This window comes from Paecilomyces variotii (assembly GCF_004022145.1).
Source record: "Paecilomyces variotii strain CBS 101075 chromosome Unknown C8Q69scaffold_15, whole genome shotgun sequence".
In the NCBI taxonomy this organism is placed as follows: domain Eukaryota; kingdom Fungi; phylum Ascomycota; class Eurotiomycetes; order Eurotiales; family Thermoascaceae; genus Paecilomyces; species Paecilomyces variotii.
The window spans coordinates 215,377-235,315 of record NW_021167154.1 but is presented as its reverse complement, the minus strand read 5'-3'; the positions used below and the strand labels follow the sequence as shown (position 1 = coordinate 235,315).

Below are 19,939 nucleotides of genomic sequence, written 5' to 3'. Positions count from 1 at the left end.
CACAGATTAACTCGATACCACCGGTTACTAAATGGTTACTTTCAAGCGGTTTACAGGCCTCAAGATATGCATCTTGCAGGGTGAGGAGGGCGGCTATCTGGACATACCGATAGTATCAATACTCTAGGATTAGCAAACTAGTAGGGTTTAATCTCTAATAATATCCAGCTCTGTCGGGTATCATACATTACATATATGCTGATTCTGGGTTAGAAAAGCAAGGACCAAATCATCGTAGGGAATCTTTTAAAAACAGTACCACCCAGTCATTGAGGTTCAATCCATAAGCATCGTTCTGCCGCAATCGCCAGGTCCATTCTATAACATCGTCATGACACCAATCATCCCAAAGCCGGACATGCCGCATTTCCATCTTAATTAATATATGTAGGCGCTTTCGAGATAAAAAAGTCCTTGCTCTTGAAGAGCACCACCATCCAACTCCACGGAGTCCATCCCCCTAACTGTCCCGTCCCCGAAGATCGCCCGACAGGTACCAGCATTGATGGTTTCTCGCTGGGCTTGTAAGTCATTCGCTTTCCTCTGCCTGTGATCTCAACCTTCAAGTTGTTCACCACCACGGTAATCTGGTCTGGAATTCGCGAGAGGGTACGAAGCGGGTGTTGTGTGATATCCCCGACCGCATAGACGTATGTTTTGCGACCATCTATCACGGCCGCGAGGGCACGGAACTCGTTGTCGACCTTAACCCAACCATCCTCATTGAGGAACGACGACGGGATGAATTCGTTATTCGGAAGCACTCCTGTGGCCGATACATATTCGTCGGCCGAAATCTTCTCACCCCCATCCAACGTCACCGTCCATTCTTTTGAGACGGGATGCTGCGTTGCTTTCTCCACGCTGCGCGAAGATAGGACACGAACGCCCCGCGCCTTCAGGAGCTTGAGGGCTGCCGATCCTGTCCCTGCCTTCAGGGATGGCAACATCTGTCGACTGGCGGTCACGAGTGTGATATCTTTCCGATCGGAGAAAACGTCCACCAGCTCGCCGGCAAGCTCGACTCCCACAGGGCCCCCTCCTCCAATGATTATACTGCGAGCAGCCGCCAAGGTCTTCTGCGCCTCTGCAATGGCGGCCTGAAGATCTTCTCCTTCCGTGATCTTGAAGGGAATCTTCGTACTTCCTTCTCCACGAGTTGCCAGAGAAGTGCTGCCTGACGCGATGACTAGATAGTCATAAGCAATGGTAGAAAACTCTCCGCGGCTGTCAACTGTGACCGTCTTTGCACCGGGTTCGAATTTTGTCGCCTTTCCCATCACGAATTGGAACGAAGCGGCTGGGTACCGCTCAAAAGCCTCGAGTATGGAGAAGATATACTGCTCTGGCGAGAAGGCTTTCGGTTTCGCAACCACTCTCGGCGCCGCAACATTGTAATAGTATGTCTCGGACGGGTTGATGAGGATGACCTTGACTCCAGGCACTTGTCTGAGAAGACCATGGCTCACAGCGACCCCCGCATTGGAACCACCGATCACGACGACAGTTACGGGCTTAGCAGATGCCATGATGAAAAGAAGAACCGACCCTGAGGCGTAGCACTTCTTGTATCAGAACGAAGGCATCCGTACCCGAGTCGAGGTCCGAGCGGCTAGAGACCGTTGACAGATCCAGGTGTCTACTGCCAAACGGACACTGGATGCTTTCCCTCAGAAATGGGAAAATCTGGCAATGCAAGAGGATTCCGAAGGGCGCAGTAAAGCGATCCTTTATCTGCTCGCCGCTATCTGCTCTCTTCAACGTGCCCGTCCCCTAGGTCTCCGTTAATTACCAAGACAGGCAACATAGCGGCCCCTATTATTTGCCCGAGACGCTCGCTAGGCGCGACCTTGTCTGCAGCAGAAAACTAGCGTTCAACAGTGTCTGGGAAGCTTCAACGCTGGAAATTTGAAACAAGATAGTGACCGACGCCAGACCCGATTTAGCTTGGCTCTCTGATACCATTATAGCTCTCATCTCCCCGGATTTCTCGGCCTGTTGTAGACTCGCATTGAGACGTTGACTGCGACCGGCACGAGGCTGATGTGGATCGTATCCCAAACGATTGTCGTCATTGACATGGAATAAATATGGCAGGGCAACGACTTACAAGGCAGCAGATCTTTGCGAGCGCTTCATCAGCTGGACTGTTAACCTTATCGTACCTTCTTGATCCTTGGCAAGAAATAGAGCGCTATAGCTCTGGAGATGGAGAGTCTATGAACGCTTGGGCATCATTAATAACAAACGTCGACCCACAGGTGAACAGTAAATAAGTAAGACAATTACGACTTGGAAACAATGATATGAACAGGATATTCCGCAAGCGAGCATGGAAAGTTGAAGGTCTCCGAATCCCTAGTCTCTCTTAGGGATAAGATGCCAACGATGGTTTGACAGCCAAGAGTCGCAGGTCGCCCTAGATCCCAACAGGCCCCCCTGGAGTCCTGGACCGCTAAACTTCGGGGCCGCACCGGCCCCTTAGAGCGATAGAGATTAAGCTAGCGGTTGCTAACCTCGCCAAGTGTCAATAAGAGCTCCGGGCTTTTGGCCGTCTTGGGCGAGGCCCGCGCCGTGCGATTTAGCAACCGGCTTGTATCCCGTCTGCTAGAATGTTGATGTGTATGCATCCGGTTTGCAACATACAAGAGGGAATCCGACTATAGAGAAGCAATAGTTAAGTGCGCTTTTTTCTGTCGATAATCCTTGATAATCCCCGGACGCTATAGTTAGTTAAAGCACGAAGCAATCATGGAGTAGTGTGCGCAATAGTGGGCTAGACCATTGGGGAATCCTCAATTTGTAAGCGGCATGAATGATGATGGTTAGTTAAGATCCAGTGGAATGATAATAATAATATAGGGCTGAGCAAAGAGAAAACAAGGTTGTTTCACAACTTATAATTTCCGTCGGCAAAGATTTTATCCCCAGCCTCTATCCCCGAAAGCCGAAATCTTCATCATCTAAAACTAACCGTCAACAACTCAGCTACCGGCTGGAGAATTATTTTCGCCCCTAGCTGGTGATATATGTACTAATTTGACATACCTCGATCATTTCCCTGGAGAAAGCCTATGTCTTCCTCGTGCGCTCATTATTGCCCCACAATGAACTGGGGGTGATATTAACTTCAGATCCATGGATGAGATCGCCGAGGTGGAGAATCATTAACGGTTCTCCTGCTGATCTCGCGTTTCGGCTGATAAACAATAATCGAGTCGTCCTTATTCTCCGGTGGATTTTGCTTTTCGATGTGGCAGGTGCAATTGGGGATCGTCTGCACCAAAAAAAAAAAGAAAAAAAAAAAAAAAAAAATCCCGATTCGATAAAGCTGATGGAAGAACCATGGAGCATTGGCCACTCTGACAGCCTATACTGGTGATATATGCCGTCGTTACAGTCTCGTTGGAATATCCACTCTCTCATACATCAAGAGATATTTGAGTTCCTTTGGTCTGTCCCGAAGAACATGAAGGCCGAGACACTGCTTAAGACAAGAGACTGGCTTGGGCATATATGGCAGGATAAGTCTTGCGAAGCTAAGTCCTGCCATGTTGCATTTAGCGACTACCGTTGATGATAATGAACGTCTCCTCATTGGCGGCAAATATCCTGGCGATATCCAAAGGAGTAGAAAACAGTGTCCATCTGAACGCACAGGATTTTCGCTTTTGAAGGCCAGATATGCGGGATCGAAAGTCTTCACGTCCGACCACTTGCCGGCAACGATGAGAGTCGGGATTTTGGTCACCAAGTGAAACTATGTGGAGATAAAGAAGCTAATCGAGACAATCCACCAATACACAATCTCCTGAAAGAGGCGTTGCTCAACAAGCCCATTCAGGACATAGTGCAATTTGTTCTCCTGTGCCTTCTAGGCTCATTCCTTTGCCAGTTCTTGTCGGACATTGAGGGAATAACCCTTAGGCGGAGTACACTGTAGTGTAGTGTATAAACTACGCTCACTCCCCCACAGATTGGTTTACCAGAAAGGACTTTTTCATGCGAAACGTGTAATGGACAATGGATAAGCAGACCTCAGAGGCCAGCCATTGTCATCTCACGGGTCTCCTGCCGTCTTTAGTAGTTCAGCTGGTTAAGGTATGCCGGCACTAACTCTGTCGAGGCAGTTGTTTGATAGAAGAAAGTAGCGCTGCCAATATTGACAGTTGGAATAATCATATCCATCAGGAAGCAGGGTCCAAAAGGCTCAAGACATATGAGCTGATCAAGCGATGGTACCGAGATTCGGTAATGATGGATTCGCTAATGATGATCGAACGAAAGCTGACTTTCCTCTAGTAGTATCGAACGACATAGGTGCAAATTGGAAAGATGGCCTCTCTATTGAAAGGGTCATCTAAAATTAAACCTCGAGGTTTATCACATTTACTGTTGATCCGGCTCTCCGGCATTACCATGGGAGAAGCACCCACAAACTGGCCACATCGGCAAAATCTAAAAAACTCTGTCGGAACCACGAATCAGACCCTATGTTTGCTAGATATAAGCATACGTGGTGCATCGATAAGACAATAGAGAGATCAGACTCACCGATAATCTTTCGAGGATCGATCTCACAGGTACTTGGGTGATTCAGATCAGGGGGCAGAATCACTATATGACACAATGAAAACTTACGCCACTGTGATCAAGGAAAACGTCAAGAAGATTCAGGACGAAGACACCCCCAGCATTGAAGCATGGGCCCGGTGAACAGGATCCTGCTTCTCAGTAGAGAAAACAGAGCTGATCCACCTCACCAGGCGGAAGGGGTCTGCTGCATATTCGGAATGCTTATTTGTGCAACCTTCGCACCAGCAATCAAATAAACGCTTGAAATTAATCACCTTACTTATCTTGGAACGGCCACACTCGGTCCCAGGCTTCCCTCTCCTCTTCATTCTCGGCCATGTGATCTAAAAACTGCTTCCTCACGGTGGACAGCTTTCCTTTCATCTGACTGTAGTCTTCGTGATTCACCCAGCCCTGCCACCCGTTTTCTGAGCCACCCAAAGCTTCAAGGACGTCTTCCATTAACTGCACACCTTCCTCCCACTTTTGCTGATCGACCTCCTGTGCCGCGACCTCGGTTGGTGTCACAGTAAGCGGACAAGGAGGCCCGTCTTTTGCCTACTATCCGATCCCATTCATGCGCCACCTGAATTAATTGGCCTTTTACGATCGGCTCACCGTCGTTGAAAACCTGCGAAACCAGCGAGATGATCTGACCTCCAAGCGTGCTGGCGTAGCGTAGAGCCTTGAAAACAGGGGGATTTTGCCGCGCAGACTGTATTTCATACAGTTTATATAGAGATTGTTGTGCTAGCAAGGTCTTGGCTCGCTCTTTTTCGACAAGACTTAGCTCCTCAAAGTTCTTCGGTAAAGATGGCACTGAGAGACCATCCGGCTCCTTTGGTCCGTCAAATTCCAAGAATGCCGGGGTTGTGGCTTGCTGGAAAAGCGGTGCTATATGTACTGACTGCCAGTCTATGATAGAAAGTATCTGCGATGGATCCGCCGGGTCGACAAAGATATTGTCGTGATGAAGATCGCCGTGCCATAGAACCGGAACGTGGACTGAGGTATCTTTGGGAAGTAGATAGGGAGCCACCTTCTCAAAATCGTCCAAGACCGCAAGCTTTGCATCAGCCGTGGGTTGGTAAGACCTCGGCCCACCGAATATTCCTTCCGGTTTCGGGAACTTTGTGGATCGCTGAATGCATTCTCGTTCGCGCCGGGCTGAGGCGAGTATATATTCGCTAGCAGTGCTCCCTATAGACGCATAGGAGTTATCAAAAGGACCGAAACGCTGAGAAGCAGATTAAATATGGAAAATAAGGGGAATACCGACATGGCCCTTTGTCTGAATCGAAAGTTCTCCGTCCGTCTTCCAAAAATTTTCGGTCTGTTGTGGGACCGACAACAAAACCAGAGTAAGCAGTGGTGGAGAACTTATCTTGCGAACGCGCAAGATCTGTTTCATAGTAAAGGCTTCCAATGTTCTCGAAGTGGTGTGAAAGAAGGCTCCGCTCAAAACCAATAATACACTGTGTCAACTGGTGCTTTTCTTTCATGCTCATTGTAGGCCACTTGGAGCTTAGCAGGACTCCGTCACTTTTCTCCATGATAATATACTCAGCGCCAACAGGATTGCCAGCGGCACAAGCATTCCACGCATACACCTTTGGGGACGGGATTCCGGCGATAGTCCTCATCCGTAGGAAATTCAGCTTCGTTCCATATTTACGGCAGTAGATTTAACGTACAAAGTCCATCGTCGCAGCCTCACTGGCGGTGGTGTAGAAAGGCAGGCCAGCATTGGGGTTAGGGACCTTAGCGACGACTTGCCGCCCGTCACACATCTTGATAAGGAAAGCCTTATTATAATTCCCTTCCGGAAGCTTTTGCACGCCAATACATGAAGATAGGCTGTAACCTAGACTTGCAGTCGCAACTCTGACCAGTTCGGTCATGTTGAATTTCACGCGTCGGTCAGCAAGCTGCTCCGCCTCATTAAATAGCCAGCGGCCACCAGTGTAGTGATAAAAGCTATCGTCATCCCAATAGACATCTAGATAACAATTAGGTCCTGTAGATTAAAATGAGATCAGACTAACTAACCTCCAAGACACGATGACATGGTCAATGTTCGTATCTGATGTTGCGTTGATGAGTGCACAAAAGATGTGATCAAAGAGCGAGATGTGCGATGAAGCGCAAAAACACACCGAAGGGGAGAAAAACCCCGATTTATGGTGAGCTGCATATCTCTACAGCAGCTTATACCAGCAATATTCACAAGATCATAGTATCCTTTAAAAAGATACCTAGGTAGGTAGGTTGTGGTGTTCTAAAGCTTGGAGCTGCGAAACTAGTGCCACATACATACGCTTACTAAGGGTCGGATCCAGCCAGTCAGCTGTCTTGCTCACATTAACCGTATCCATAGCCAGCGATCATGACCGGTAGTAGTTCTAGCGAACATATTCTACTTGGAAGATTTAATTCGAAAGACATGAAGTGTATGCAGACGTCAGTCTAGGAGATATAGGGCTATGGACGTAGGTCCAAATTTGAAGGGTGTCTCGTCACTAAGTAGCGTAAAAGGAAACATCCTAATATACCGCCTCGCCAGCGCTCAGCGATATGAAGCAAGCTTCAGAGACTCACCATTACTAGAAGCACATCGCCCATTTCCTGTTTCCGCAAACCATGGGCCTAGTGTCATCGGCCGGGAATGACTTAAATACCTCTCCCTCGCTACCTACTGCTGTCTTACACATCTCCCCCCGAAAGTCTGATAGTAATTTACCCTTTTTTCTGATCCAGCCCGTCATGGATATCCTGCCTCCGCCAGATTACCCTCCTGTCAAGCCGACCGAGTATCCTCAACTCCCAACACGAACGCCACCAGCGACACTCGAACAACTACATGCTTCTTGCGTCAGTGGTGATCTCCAGGAATTCAGGAAGATTCTTGACTCACAAAGTTCTTCATCGGAGGGCTTTGATATTTGCGACTTGTCTACGATAATGAAAGAAGCCATCAAACGAAACGATGCGCAGTTCATCAGAGAGCTTCTCGATCGCGGCTTACCTATGGATCCACTCTATGCATTAGAAGCCGTCAAAGTGAAAGGGAAGGATATGCTGAAAGTTTTCCTTCAAAACGGATGCAATATCAATCAACCCGTGAGCGAACTTAGGCCTCCCATACTTGGGTGAGCATTCCAATCATCTTGACAATGTGTTGTCAGGGCTAACGATTCTTCAGTTATGCTATTGCAGATGAGGATATGGTAGCTTGGCTTCTTGATCATGGAGCTGATCCCAATCGTCAATGCGTTATTGATCTCACCCCATTCTCGTTTGCTGTCGAAAGCGCCCCTATATCCGTAATCCGCCTCATTCTCAGCCGTGGTGGAGATGTTCAAAAGGGCCAGCTTCTTCACCATGCAATCGAACGAGAGGCGGATGCTATCGAGGTCTTAAGGCTTCTCGTCGAAAAAGGAGCGCCCATTAATGCTATTATGTACGAGAACCATTATCCTTCTCGGGCGTTATTCCAGTTTATGGGTCTCGGGACAGCTCTGCACAAAGCGTCTGCACTCGGCAAAGCTGATGTAGTGCACTATTTGATCAGCAAAGGTGCCGACCAGAGTATAAAAGATACAAATGGTCGTACAGCTATGGAGTGTGCACAAATGTCGGGCCACAGAAAGTGATCGAGATATTAGAGGATGTGTGGTAGCTCGTCTCTCCCGTGTTCAATTACGTATTTTTGGGCACCTGTTCTCCTAGGCTTTAAATGATATAGTTTATATACCCATTGTTGCTATGTTACCAGAACTGAGAACTACAATGTTAATCAACGTTTAATCAGCGCGGTGATATGCAGTGTTATGTATTTGAAGGGTTAGTATTTTGTGACCGAGCTTTTGTAGAACACGCACAGAACGATCATCTCTGAAGTAGATCTTGTACTTAGTTTCTCAGTCTTTGAGGAGAAAAGTTTTCAAGGCTTACATTAATGGCAAGTCCGTTCCGTACGAGACCGCAGAAGTCGATTTTACGATCTCTTTACTAATTGGAAATGCAGTGTTATGGTAAAAGCTCCAGGATATCCCGTTTTATATGAAAGAGAAGGAACGTTTATGAATTCGACTGCATCAACCGATCACCTTATATTCGACCTTTACGAGAAGTGGGGGAGAACAACACTGATCGGTGCATGGTTTCTGAGTGGATGGATCATGATCTCTGGTCTTAAGGGACTTGTTCGGGCTAGCTTTTGTTAGACCACTGGCACAGCCCTTAAGGATTTGAAGTAGCTTACAGTTAGAGAGTGGCTCATGGTTATAAGATAGCAGCAAAACAGTTTTGGTGATCTTGGTTTGTAGTAAAGAAGATAGATGGCTTGGGAGTGGTTAAAAGGACAGAAGAATAAAAGTATGGATACCTAACTGACATGTCACATGGAGATGACGGAGACCACAACAAAAAGCTGCAGGCACACAATACTCGAATTTGACTTTGTTTTTTCACTTTTCTTTTCTTTTCTTTTATCGTCCTTTTTTTTTTTGGAAATTATTGTGATTAATAGTATTTTTATCATATCAATGTTAGCGCGCATTCAAGGGTACTAGTAGTAAGAATATTGCGAATATCGGCCTCCAGTAGTTATTTTTTCTTCGAAAGAATCTCCAGAAGGGATCTATATTTCACTCTCCTCTATCTGCACGCTGGTTTAATTCCGATAAAGCAAATTGACTTTATGAAGTTGATGGTCTAGCAAAACTCGATAAGTGACAGTAATAAACCTGTAATCTGAAGTGAAACTTGTTGAGCTTGAATTCTCTAGCAACTAGCTCGGCCCATTTATCTCTGTGGGTGGAGCTAGAAAAGCGTGGGAAAAGACCAGTCCGATTTCTGGGATACGATCCACTATATTCTTTTTAATTGCTATACCGCGAGAAACTAATAAGTATTAGGTCTATTGAAAGTTAACATATTCTTCATCATGCAAATTGGACGCCAGTCATACTCAAGTTCGGGTCGCACATCATGAATAGAGTGAAACAGGCGACTGCTGAAAAAGGTTGTTATGCGATTTATAAGTGCCGAATAATCCTTGCAGATGCCTTGGTGTTCCAATTGATAAGATGCATCTTATATAAATTCACCTAGCATAATAGTAGCATTTATCAGGCTAGATGAGCAATAACAGATGGATTATTAAGCTTTAATTGTAGGTTTATGTTATGAATAGGAACCCGCATGAAAGGAATGCCAGCGTGTTAGAAAAGGTTGACTGACAAAGAGGCTTTAGATACATATAGGAGTCTCGAATCCAGAGCCTGGAGGATCACGCTAGAAATGTCATTTTTCTTCGAGAAAGGACAACGCTAGACATATTCGAAACAACCAATTAGCTAGTGGCTGTGACATACGAGACTTCGTCTGGGCTGTCTCTCCTGATTCCAGTCAAGCCTTCTACATTTGTTTAATAAGCAAATCCTTTGGAGCCAGTGTCTAGACCACCACTAATTTCTGACGGCAGGTGGAGGGGCCTTGATGATTTCTCGCATATTCACTCACTGAATCTCCAGGCTGGTTAGATGGAGTTTATTACAGTTAGCTGCCTTTGAGATGAGACCTGGGCCCTCTTTAAATCATAAACAGTACCTTTTCTACGCCATCGAAGGCTGCAAGAAGGATAAATATCTATTACTAGCAAGAATGCTAGCAAGATTACTGTTGACCTCAATACATGCACGATCTAGCTACTAAATCAATTAATTCTTATAAGCGTAACTCCAAGCTGTTAAGAATCCATTGACGCTATGAACAATATTGAATAGTTTATCTTTATTGGGTTAGAGATTAATGTGCTGTGTTAATCATAAATATTGGGCTTTACAGCAAAGAGGTTGAAGGAGCCTTGAGGGAAACAACCCTCAGCGGTATTTCTTACTGACTTCTTTAGGTTAACTCACCAGTCCAGCGATTGAAATCTACGTCTGGCAGTTCCCTTGTCTCCTCAAATGTATCGAGTTTCGCAGGATTACAACATGAGCTTGCACAGCCCTGGTCCGTCAGATTTTTCACTTTGCCACATTTCCTTGTAAACGTTTAGGTCGCTATTAATGCTGAGAATCAGAACGTCTATATTGTCGGTGTCAGCTGGGGATCAATTGAAAAGAGGGAACTTGATTGATTACTTTGAAACCCTGCTTCCTTTAGGTATCTTTCTTAATTGCCGACCTGGTTAGCCCTAGCTATAGAGCCAACATACAAGGAGAGATCTTTTTTTATCCCCGTTTGAGGCTCGTGTGTTGCAAGGATATCGATGATTGCAACCTTGCTGTTGCCCCCTATCTCAGGAGGATTTGTAGCCTTCTGTAGCCGGTAAATGAACGACTATATAATAAACTGACAAGAGCTGGATTGTTCCCTTATCATTTCAGTCTTTCCAGCCAATTCGCCTCGCTATAAACCTGACAACATAGACAAGACTAAGCAGTACCGGAACCTCAATCAACGGTCCCACAGTGGAGGCAAGCGCTTGATTGCTGTTGGCACCGAATGTCGCGACAGCGACAGCAATGGCAAGCTCAAAATTATTGCTGGCAGCTGTGAAACTTTGCGTGGCACTCAGCTTATAACCAAACCCAAGCTTGTAAGTCACAAGAAGAGTGATGAAGAAGACAATAACAAAATAGACGATAAGCGGAGCGGCAACTCGTATCACTGATACGATCTGATGTACCACCTGGCGGCCCTGAGACGCGAACAGCACAAGGATCGTAAATAAAAGCCCAAGAAGTGACCACGGACTAGCCCATTTCAGGAAAACCTGGTCATACCAACGCTCGCCAGCGATCTTTCGAAGGATAATGCGGGTTATGATTGCGGCACCCAAGGGGATGCCAAGGAACACCGCTACGCTTTCAGCAGCGGTCGAATAAGATAGTGTAACCTCACTGCCCGAGTGACTGATGACCTGAATAAAGAAGACGGCCAATGGAGCAAAGAGTATCATCTGCAGCAGTGAATTGATTGCGACGAGAATGGCGCAGTATTCACTGTCGCCGCCAGCGAGACCGGTCCAGATAAGAACCTATTAGCAGGATATATGTTAGTATATATCCTCACGAAACGTAGAGAGTAACACGTTAAGAAAAACACTTACCATAGCGATACATCTGGCTAGCCCAACGAGAATTAAGCCCTCCCGAAGCTCTGGTTCGTCCGGAAGGAAAGCCCATGCCAACCCCAGCTACAATATGGAATGTCAGCAAGAATTATCGTCACGAGTCAAGTACTTCTGCCCTCTTACCATCAAGAAAGGAGCGATGATCCAGTTAACAAAGATACTAAACGCGATCTGAATCCATATCCCCCGGTCTCGGAAGACGTGGTGTAACGATTCATATCGCACTTTGCAAAGAATGGGATACATCATTACCAGGAGACCGATTGCTTGTAACGTGTCAGTCAAGTACTATTGCTAAGAAAGTCGTGAGTCAATACCAATCGGAACAGAAACCCCGACAAACTTCCCCTTCTGAAGGGCAGGGCCCGTCTCTTCCACAAAATTCCCCAGTATGATTCCGATGGCCATGGCAAGAAAGATCCATACGGCCAGAAACCGATCCAACCATCCAAGACTCTTGAAGGCTGATTGTTTGGACGTACAATCTTCACATTCGCTTGTTTTTTGCTTTTCGGCATCCTCAGTCGTGGGACTTGTCGACTGATTATATAGTTCTGGGTTGTGAGATTGCTGTTTGGTCTTCGCAGGGAAACCTATGCAAGGAATTGTGGTAACCATCGCCAGCCGGTTAATCGTATGAAATATTGAAGGAAAATTGAAGTGGATTTCAGTGCCTCTCAGAAAATCTCCATGGACAAACAGAATGGAGTCGTTTGTCGAATATAGATCAGAACAATTTATACGCTAGACTTGATCTGTCCAAGATGGCCAATCAGACGAGGCGAACGACACTCAGCCTCGCTTAACCAATCATCGATGGCGAACATGTCTCCGGGCTTGTGGTTTGTCATGGACGAAAATCCAGCATTTTCCCCTCTGGATTTTCGACCACTTACAGCGTTGATGTGACATGCAGTTGCTGTCTAAGATCTATAAGATGTTTATATCAAAACAGTGTTTGATGACGACGTCCTATCCCCGTCGTAATAAAGTCAGGCCACCAGCCATCAGCTCAGAGTTGCTTATCAGCGAAAAATGGAGATGTTTATCCAAATAACTAGATGGTGGTTTCGACTTCAACAATGCGTGCTCTATTACAGATGCGAATTTTTCTTCTTCTACATACAATTCGAATACGAATTACGAAAATCCACTTGCCAAACGCTACTGAGTTGTGGGACAAGATCATTATATGACAGAACGTTCTAGACTGAAGAGTCATTTATTTTCCTCTTTTGCAAGCTATTATGTGGTTTACAAAAGCCTAGAACAGCCTCTTGATGTTTCTTCTTTGCATGCACGAGTGGAAACATTGTCATCTCACTTTTTTTCTTGTTTCGTAATATATCTTGGAGATATCTGCCCTTTATATTCGCCGAGAACTGCTATTGTGATAGCATCGTCCCTCCCATTAACAAGCCACGCCACAACAACCACTCAACGGATAACACGAAAGACATTTCGTACCCAAAATGCCCAGCGTCTTGTTCGTCTGCGTCCACAACGCTGGTCGCTCCCAAATGGCTGCCGCCTACCTGAGTCATCTTGCTGGTGATACTATTGAAGTCCGCTCCGCCGGATCTGCCCCAGTCGACTCTATCAATCCCATCGTTGTCGAAGCCATGCTCGAAGAGGGTATCGACCTCCGCACCCAAAAACCTAAGAGTCTAACCCCCGACGCGGTTCAAGCTAGTGATGTTGTCATCACCATGGGTTGTGGGGATGTCTGCCCCTTCTTTCCTGGCAAACGTTATCTCGACTGGCAACTTGATGACCCCGCCGGGCAAGGCTTAGATGTTGTACGGACTATCCGTCGAGCAATTCGTCGTCGCGTCGAGAGTCTCATCACAGAACTTCAGTCCCATAGTTCAATCTCTTAAGGGTGCTTGTACAGGTCCCGAGCCCGCCAGTGGCATGGCTGTTTCTGCCTCATGTTCTCTGAGCTGGGGCTGTTGCAGCTTAGATTCTCTGGCTAGCTGAAGCTATTGATCTGTGCGATGACCTCGCTAGGCGCAAAGGCACGAGCAGTATATCTAACCGAGTCAACTGACTCGCGTGCCAGAAGTCCTGAGATTTTGGTGTACATCATGTGAATATCTAAAGATTTATTTTATGAAAAGTATAATTAGGCATAAGGAAGCCGGAACTCCCTAGTGGTAAGATTCTTGCTTTGGATGCTGATATTGGTCGATTCCTTAAGGGCATGGAAACTGTATAACTAGTTAGGGGCAGGTGGGTAGATAATATAAGACCTAGTTCATCGCAACACATCATCTTGAAATTTTCGCCACTAAGCACCTAATGACAAGTGTTAGGAAGACTGGACTAGCTACCTGCCAATCAACTATCACATAGTCTGAGTCTGATAAAGATCATAGATTATCCGGCCAACATATGTTATATATATCCAAGACGATTTCGACTGGACCCATTCCGTCAGGCTCTATTCAACTCACTCACCACTCACTCATAGCTAATCATCCTCTAGACACATTGCCTCAACACATTGACAGGGTAAGAAAAAGAGGGACATGTCATGAAAGAAAAGTGGAAATATCCTCACAAATATGGAAATTCTCCGAATGGATTGGAGCGAGTATCGCAGATATCTCAGAACATTATGCTGAATAAGAGAGAGCGACTGGTAGCAGAAATGCTAGTGCTAGTGATAGTAATAGTAAGGAGCGGCGCACCGTGCAAAAAAAATAAAGGTATAGGAGTAAACACAATCTATAGGTATAATACTGTGCGATGCAGCAAATTCAGAAAAGAGAACATAGAAAACGAAGAAGAAAAATAAAACTATAGGAATCCTCAAGTCCAGACTCTGACTACATTGTTGGGATAAGCGAAGAGCTCACGCATGCTTGATTACCATACCATTTCCCTCAGCAGTGGCAATGAAAGAGTAGCAATGGGCCTTCAGTTGTCGGCCTTAGGGGTTTGTTTCTCAACCTCTGATGGTCGCTGGTCACTGGCTTGAGAAGGAGATGCTCTACCGGCAAGGTTGCTCTCCAGCTGGGCTTTCTCCTCGTCCGTCGCGTCGGAAATGTGGACAGCAACTTCTTCACCGAAGTTCTTGGCGATCTCCTCCAGGGAAAGACGGGCAGTTTCAGGGAAGAAGAAGTAGATAACTGCAGGGGTTAGATGTTATTATCTAGGGATCGAGTTAAAGGTCGAGGGGATGGTATTCTTACTTGGAATGAAGAAGGCAGACCAGCAAATGATGACCAGGAAGTACTTCCAGTGGACATTGTTGAAACCGATGGGGGCGGTTTGCAGCAGGATAATGGTAGCTATCACTAAAGTCAACCAGTGACCGTGTTATTGCGCAACATGTAAACTTACCAGCAAACTGTCCAAACAGCGAGAAACCCATACCAATGGGGCGAATCTCAGTTGGGAAAATCTCGGAGACATAGAGGTACATAGTGGTGTCACAGAATGTTCTGCACATGAGGTTGTCAGTTTTGTTTCCAGAACAAGCTAGATAGGGACACATACCCTTGGAACGCGAGATACAAGAACATGAAGAAGATACCAAAGCCATTTCCAACTTTGTTCTTGGTGCCAGAGTATTCAGCAGTCATAGCAGCAAGGCAAGAGGTAGTAACGACCACTCCAATGAATCCGGTGATGTACATCTTGCGACGGGAGTTGACCCTATCGTGCAGCCAGGCGCCAAGCGGGTTGTAGATGCAACCTTATAGTGATCAGTTTGGCGAGAGCAAGAAATCGGTAGACTGAGGAACTTACCAGCAGTAGTAAGCCAGACCGCGCTCAGAAGAAGAGGCATACTGCCTGTCATTCCAAGGTTGGTGTACAGAAGAACAGCGTAGTTGTTCTGACTGTGGTTAGCTGGTTGATCTAACTGCGAGGCTGGTCTAACTTACGATGATCAGGGGCCCACCGAATTCTGCACCCCATTGGGTGAGGAATCCAATGATCATACGCTTCCTGTAGGACTTCTTCTTCCACACTGCAGTCCACACGCTGTGACCGGTGGCAGCCAGCTTCTCAGCTTCGAGCTGCAGCTGCATCTTTGTCTGATGGAACTCCTCCTGGGCAACCAAATCATTAGGGTCATCAGGAGAAGCACGGAGGCGCTTCAACACAAGCAATGCCTCGTCCATTTTTCCTTTCGAAATCAACCATCTCGGGGAGCGCGGAAGCCATGGAGATCCCAGCAGCAACACCAGGGGTGGGAAGCATTGCAGACAGAGGGGGAACCGCCACGCAAACGAGGGGATTGTATCCGTAGCGTAGTAGCATGCAAAGCCAACCCAGCCCGCCATCATATAGCCAAAAACAAGAAAGATGGCATGATGACCCACCAGCCAACCGCGACGATGTGCACTGGACATCTCCGAAAGGTACATTGGGCAGACCGTTACTAGGACACCAATACCCAAGCCACAAATGAACCTCCCAGCTTGAAACATCCTGCTTTATGTCAGCATATCCAGTACAAAGCTTTACAAGGACGACTACCGTACTTGAGATTCGCTGCTCCTCCCTGAAGAGCTCCTCCAACCATCGTTGCCAAAGCACCCAGTTGGATGTTCATCTTACGACCTAAGTAGTCGCATGCCCACATAATAAACAATGTGCCAACCGCGCCTCCGGCGCTGAAGACGCCATTGGCGGTAGATTCCGCATTGGTTGTAGTTGTTGCATATCCAGGACCCGACTGAGGGAGATTGAAGAACTCAAACCATCCTGGTTGGCCGATAGTACTACTGATGATTGAGGCACAATAACCGTAGGTCTATAAAATGGTCGTCAGAACTTCTGCTTTTATGCACTGCCAGAATAAGACAGCGAAATCTGGCGTAGCCAAGGTGGTATCACTTACCAGGGATCCAATTGCCACAAAGATTGTCACCAGCCGGTTGTACGGGCTGGTCTGCGTTCCGAAATTAGCCATGGCTGCGGAACGCTCTCGTCAGCCAAGAGGATGAGATATTTTGATCGAGACGGAGAAAAGGAAACAAAAGCAGAATGTATCAGAAATTGCACGCTGCAGGGGAAATTAGAGAAGAGGGAAAAAGTGAAAGGCAGAAGCAAGACATCCAAAGTTCAGCTTCCGTTTCACAAACTTCTACGTCTCTTCCACGAGCAGACAGGAAGATGATCTTTTCAAATGGACCGGGGTATCTAGCTCCTAAGTAAGTTAGGCCCTGGTCCTACTACTCTATATCAGGCTCCTTGTTAAGCCGATGACAAGGCCTGGCGGATCAATTCCGTCCAGACTGTCCAGACCATGTTCATCTCTGCTTGACTGCCAAGTCAGGGAAGGTTCCGCTGATCCGTCCAACGCTGCTCATTATTAGCTAGAGTACAGCAACACGCGTTTCGCATTTTTCGGATCTTGACAATCGTATGGTGACAGGCATGATGAGCAGACCCACTGCTTTGACTGCGAGAGAACCGGGAGTATGGGAGCCGAAGTTCGTTCAGGAGACGGGACGATGAAGGGGGGGATTTGCCAGTGAGATTATCGATATCGTACAGACATTAGCTCGTGCAGCTGCAGAAACGGATGAGCGTTAAGATTACGGATTAGAGACTTCGTACCCCGGTCTGAGGAGGCGATGTCGATCGAGTAACTAGACTTGCGGCTTGCGGGGGGCCGAGACTTGACGATTGTTTAGCGCTGGTAGTTCAGTCTTGCGCCAACCGAGCGAACCAGGGGTCCTAGCGGTAGCTTAACATAGGTAAAATACGGCGAACGACGAGAAACTCCGTTCTGTGCCGCGGAAACGTTCAATTGTGGTTCCTTGGAGTGTGTGGCTCCTGTATTGATGCCGTACAAGCTGCCGCTGAATGTCAGTGCATTTCTGAAGTATAACGCTGGAAAATGACTGACCTAGATTGCTACCCTAATCGGTTATGGAGTACGGCATTTGTACAGTAGATTGGTGTTCAGACCCGGAGAGGAACTGTGCCGATGCGATTTTCACTTGGGAGTTATAGATCCCTTTCTGGGTCAACGTCCGCTGTCATTGTTATCGCGCAAACGATGCCGAACCCTGTCATAAAGTCTCCAGTTGACGCGCCAACACTGCTGGGATTGACTACGGACTACGGAGTAAGCTGGCAAGTATTCCACGCGACATTATGGAGTAACATAGACCGTCTCATTGGTCGGTTTATATTACCTATCTCTCCCCTTCTTGCGCAAATGAAGTGTGGTATTATTACCTGGAACTTGTGCAGCAGAACAGACAGCGCAAATAGAGCAAATCTAATTCTAACAAATAAGAGCGCGCAAATTTAGCGATGTAAATAGGACAAATCTAGCCAAACACAAGATTACAGAGCTTGGAGATCTAGTTCTGATCAGCGTGATAGGAAAGCAATGAACGATCACATGGGTGACATTGGAAAGCAAATAACCAATCAAAAGATAGAGCTAGACAGTTACTAGTGTTTTGAAAAGCCTTTTAATTGATCCATTACCGCTGTCTCTCCTTTTCTTATATAAATCAGATCAGGGATTGAAGTGTATTCTACCTGGAGCTTGCGCAGTGTCTGGGTCCTTTCTCTTTCTGTTCGTTGCGTCTCGTGGCAATATTGAGAAACATTATCGTCTGACCATGTCCGAGAAATCTCCCTACGATAACCCCTTTGACGAACTCCCTAACCCCAAGCAGGTATGGGTTGGGAAGCCAGGGAGTCGTGAAGAAGGGCTCGGTAAACTGGCCATCTTGACTCCTGAAGTAGTGGCGAAAGCTGCTGCGACACAGATCAAGACAGGCAAGCGAGTGACCCTGGGCTGGGATCTGACAAAGCTGGATTTCCCAAATCTGAATCGCCAACCTTGCGAACACAACATTATCCCGTTACTCGGTGGGATAGCCTTTGATGACGTTTATACATTCAACCCTCGTAGGTATCCATCCTACATCATGCCGTGAGGGCACCAAAAGTTGATAGTTCGGGAAAGAACAGAGTAGCCAGTGGGATGGCCTTCGTCATTTCTCTCAGACGGTGCCTGGTCAGGAGGAGAGACTGTTCTACGGTGGCACCACCAAAGAAGAGATCAATGACCGTAAAAATCACCGTATCGGTCTTCAACACTGGGCCCAGGAGGGTATTGCAGGTACGAAAGCCTCTTAACAATGCATTTCCCGGTCGAGTTAGTCTGATATCTCCCAGGCCGCGGGGTCCTCATTGATTATGCTTCCTACGCTGAAAAGCGAGGCATCAAATATACCACTTTCTCGACTCATCAGGTGCGGCTGAGTGAGATCCTAGAGATTGCGAAGGAAAGTAATATCACCTTTGAAAAGGGTGATATCCTCTTTGTTCGCATCGGTGTTACAAAAGAGTGGGATACTGTCATGACAGATGCGCAGAAGCAGGTCTACTCTGATAATAAGAATCCTCACCACGCGGGAGTCGAAGCCACAACCGATGTTCTCCGCTGGCTCTGGGATTCAGGCTTTGCCGCTATCGCTAGTGATGCGATCAGTTGGGAGGTAAGCAATGTCCATAAGCGAGAAAAAAGCAACCATGTTTCAACTGACATCCCCTTGTACTTACTATCTAGGTCTATCCACCTCAAGGTGATCTGTTCCTGCATGAGTACGTGATCGCTGGTTGGGGAATGCCAATCGGTACGTGTATCGGTTTCCTGGAATCCCTACACACAACTGTTCATGAATTAACCCACTAACTTGGACTGTAGGCGAGCTCTTCGACCTAGAAGCTCTATCCCGTGTCTGCGCAGAGCACAAGCGGTGGAGCTTCTTCGTGGCATCTGTGCCACTGAACATGCCCGGTGGCGTTTCGTCGCCCCCAAACATGATGGCTATCTTCTAGAGTACCCCATACGGAAGCGCAGGATTGAGTAGAGACGATGTCCCAATTCCACGGTACGTTGTAATTCACTAAGTACGTATAGTGCGTGATTCGCACAGCTTGGACCTCAGCCAGAATCTCAATCCGCCAATCTCTCAAACTACTCGTCCGTCTTTTTCCGAATCAACCGTAGTACCTTTACCTAGTGTTTATAAGTCTAGTATAATGTCCTGCATTGTTGATCGATTCCTCCCCTCAGGCAATATTATTACCTGCAGAGGGCAAGGATTTTTCATGAAAAATCTTCTGTGCAGAAGAAAGCTTTTGCCATTCGAATACTGGTGCGTATTTCGCTTGCCAAGGGCCTTGGACAGTCGACATACCGGCCACGTTACCCGTCTGAAGTAATGATCG

General features: G+C 46.8%; 7 protein-coding genes across 7 annotated transcripts; 3 read left to right on the top strand and 4 right to left on the bottom strand.

The window, feature by feature from the left end:
- Window positions 1–116: 116 nt before the first annotated feature.
- On the bottom strand, window positions 117–1,810 carry C8Q69DRAFT_112235 (hypothetical protein). The gene has a single exon (XM_028625126.1). It carries the CDS (start codon window positions 1,527–1,529, stop codon window positions 375–377), a length of 1,155 nt encoding a protein of 384 aa, XP_028481588.1. The 5' UTR covers window positions 1,530–1,810; the 3' UTR covers window positions 117–374.
- Window positions 1,811–4,851: 3,041 nt separating this feature from the next.
- Window positions 4,852–6,843, bottom strand: C8Q69DRAFT_501658 (phosphotransferase enzyme family protein; the record flags this gene model as incomplete). Its single annotated transcript, XM_028632371.1, has 5 exons — window positions 6,625–6,843; window positions 6,270–6,574; window positions 5,855–6,233; window positions 5,138–5,775; window positions 4,852–5,088 (listed from the first exon to the last, which is right to left on the bottom strand). The coding sequence occupies exons 1-5, from the start codon at window positions 6,767–6,769 to the stop codon at window positions 4,852–4,854; spliced, it is 1,704 nt and encodes a 567-aa protein (XP_028481587.1). The 5' UTR covers window positions 6,770–6,843.
- A 275-nt stretch (window positions 6,844–7,118) lies between these two features.
- On the top strand, window positions 7,119–8,432 carry C8Q69DRAFT_480716 (ankyrin repeat protein). The gene is made up of 2 exons (XM_028631543.1): window positions 7,119–7,724; window positions 7,778–8,432. Exons 1-2 carry the CDS (start codon window positions 7,339–7,341, stop codon window positions 8,226–8,228), a joined length of 837 nt encoding a protein of 278 aa, XP_028481586.1. The 5' UTR covers window positions 7,119–7,338; the 3' UTR covers window positions 8,229–8,432.
- Window positions 8,433–10,960: 2,528 nt separating this feature from the next.
- Window positions 10,961–12,337, bottom strand: C8Q69DRAFT_438338 (sodium bile acid symporter family-domain-containing protein; the record flags this gene model as incomplete). The annotated part of the gene is made up of 4 exons (XM_028628585.1): window positions 10,961–11,623; window positions 11,696–11,782; window positions 11,843–11,985; window positions 12,037–12,337. 4 exons carry the CDS (start codon window positions 12,335–12,337, stop codon window positions 10,967–10,969), a joined length of 1,188 nt encoding a protein of 395 aa, XP_028481585.1. The 3' UTR covers window positions 10,961–10,966.
- A 723-nt stretch (window positions 12,338–13,060) lies between these two features.
- Window positions 13,061–13,863, top strand: C8Q69DRAFT_112192 (phosphotyrosine protein phosphatase I superfamily). Its single transcript, XM_028625125.1, has one exon. It carries the CDS (start codon window positions 13,192–13,194, stop codon window positions 13,597–13,599), a length of 408 nt encoding a protein of 135 aa, XP_028481584.1. The 5' UTR covers window positions 13,061–13,191; the 3' UTR covers window positions 13,600–13,863.
- A 717-nt stretch (window positions 13,864–14,580) lies between these two features.
- On the bottom strand, window positions 14,581–16,931 carry C8Q69DRAFT_112176 (MFS sugar transporter). The gene is made up of 8 exons (XM_028625124.1): window positions 16,575–16,931; window positions 16,216–16,487; window positions 15,613–16,162; window positions 15,476–15,563; window positions 15,224–15,422; window positions 15,068–15,168; window positions 14,917–15,015; window positions 14,581–14,853 (listed from the first exon to the last, which is right to left on the bottom strand). The coding sequence occupies exons 1-8, from the start codon at window positions 16,644–16,646 to the stop codon at window positions 14,642–14,644; spliced, it is 1,593 nt and encodes a 530-aa protein (XP_028481583.1). The 5' UTR covers window positions 16,647–16,931; the 3' UTR covers window positions 14,581–14,641.
- A 1,228-nt stretch (window positions 16,932–18,159) lies between these two features.
- Window positions 18,160–19,648, top strand: C8Q69DRAFT_111977 (hypothetical protein). Its single transcript, XM_028625121.1, has 5 exons — window positions 18,160–18,610; window positions 18,669–18,824; window positions 18,881–19,203; window positions 19,275–19,341; window positions 19,413–19,648. The coding sequence occupies exons 1-5, from the start codon at window positions 18,319–18,321 to the stop codon at window positions 19,544–19,546; spliced, it is 972 nt and encodes a 323-aa protein (XP_028481582.1). The 5' UTR covers window positions 18,160–18,318; the 3' UTR covers window positions 19,547–19,648.
- Window positions 19,649–19,939: the final 291 nt, after the last annotated feature.

Bases quoted from the DNA above. Each gene is read 5' to 3' on its own strand.
- C8Q69DRAFT_112176 (XM_028625124.1), bottom strand. From the start codon at position 16,646: ATGGCTAATTTCGGAACGCAGACCAGCCCGTACAACCGGCTGGTGACA. The intron at 15,169-15,223 runs GTATGTGTCCCT...CCTCATGTGCAG, and splicing joins TTGTATCTCGCGTTCCAAGG to AACATTCTGTGACACCACTA. The intron at 15,016-15,067 runs GTAAGTTTACAT...CTTTAGTGATAG, and splicing joins GCTGTTTGGACAGTTTGCTG to CTACCATTATCCTGCTGCAA.
- C8Q69DRAFT_480716 (XM_028631543.1), top strand. From the start codon at position 7,339: ATGGATATCCTGCCTCCGCCAGATTACCCTCCTGTCAAGCCGACCGAG. The intron at 7,725-7,777 runs GTGAGCATTCCA...ACGATTCTTCAG, and splicing joins CTTAGGCCTCCCATACTTGG to TTATGCTATTGCAGATGAGG.
- C8Q69DRAFT_112192 (XM_028625125.1), top strand. From the start codon at position 13,192: ATGCCCAGCGTCTTGTTCGTCTGCGTCCACAACGCTGGTCGCTCCCAA.
- C8Q69DRAFT_111977 (XM_028625121.1), top strand. From the start codon at position 18,319: ATGTCCGAGAAATCTCCCTACGATAACCCCTTTGACGAACTCCCTAAC. The intron at 18,825-18,880 runs GTACGAAAGCCT...GATATCTCCCAG, and splicing joins GGCCCAGGAGGGTATTGCAG to GCCGCGGGGTCCTCATTGAT. The intron at 19,204-19,274 runs GTAAGCAATGTC...CTTACTATCTAG, and splicing joins GTGATGCGATCAGTTGGGAG to GTCTATCCACCTCAAGGTGA.
- C8Q69DRAFT_112235 (XM_028625126.1), bottom strand. From the start codon at position 1,529: ATGGCATCTGCTAAGCCCGTAACTGTCGTCGTGATCGGTGGTTCCAAT.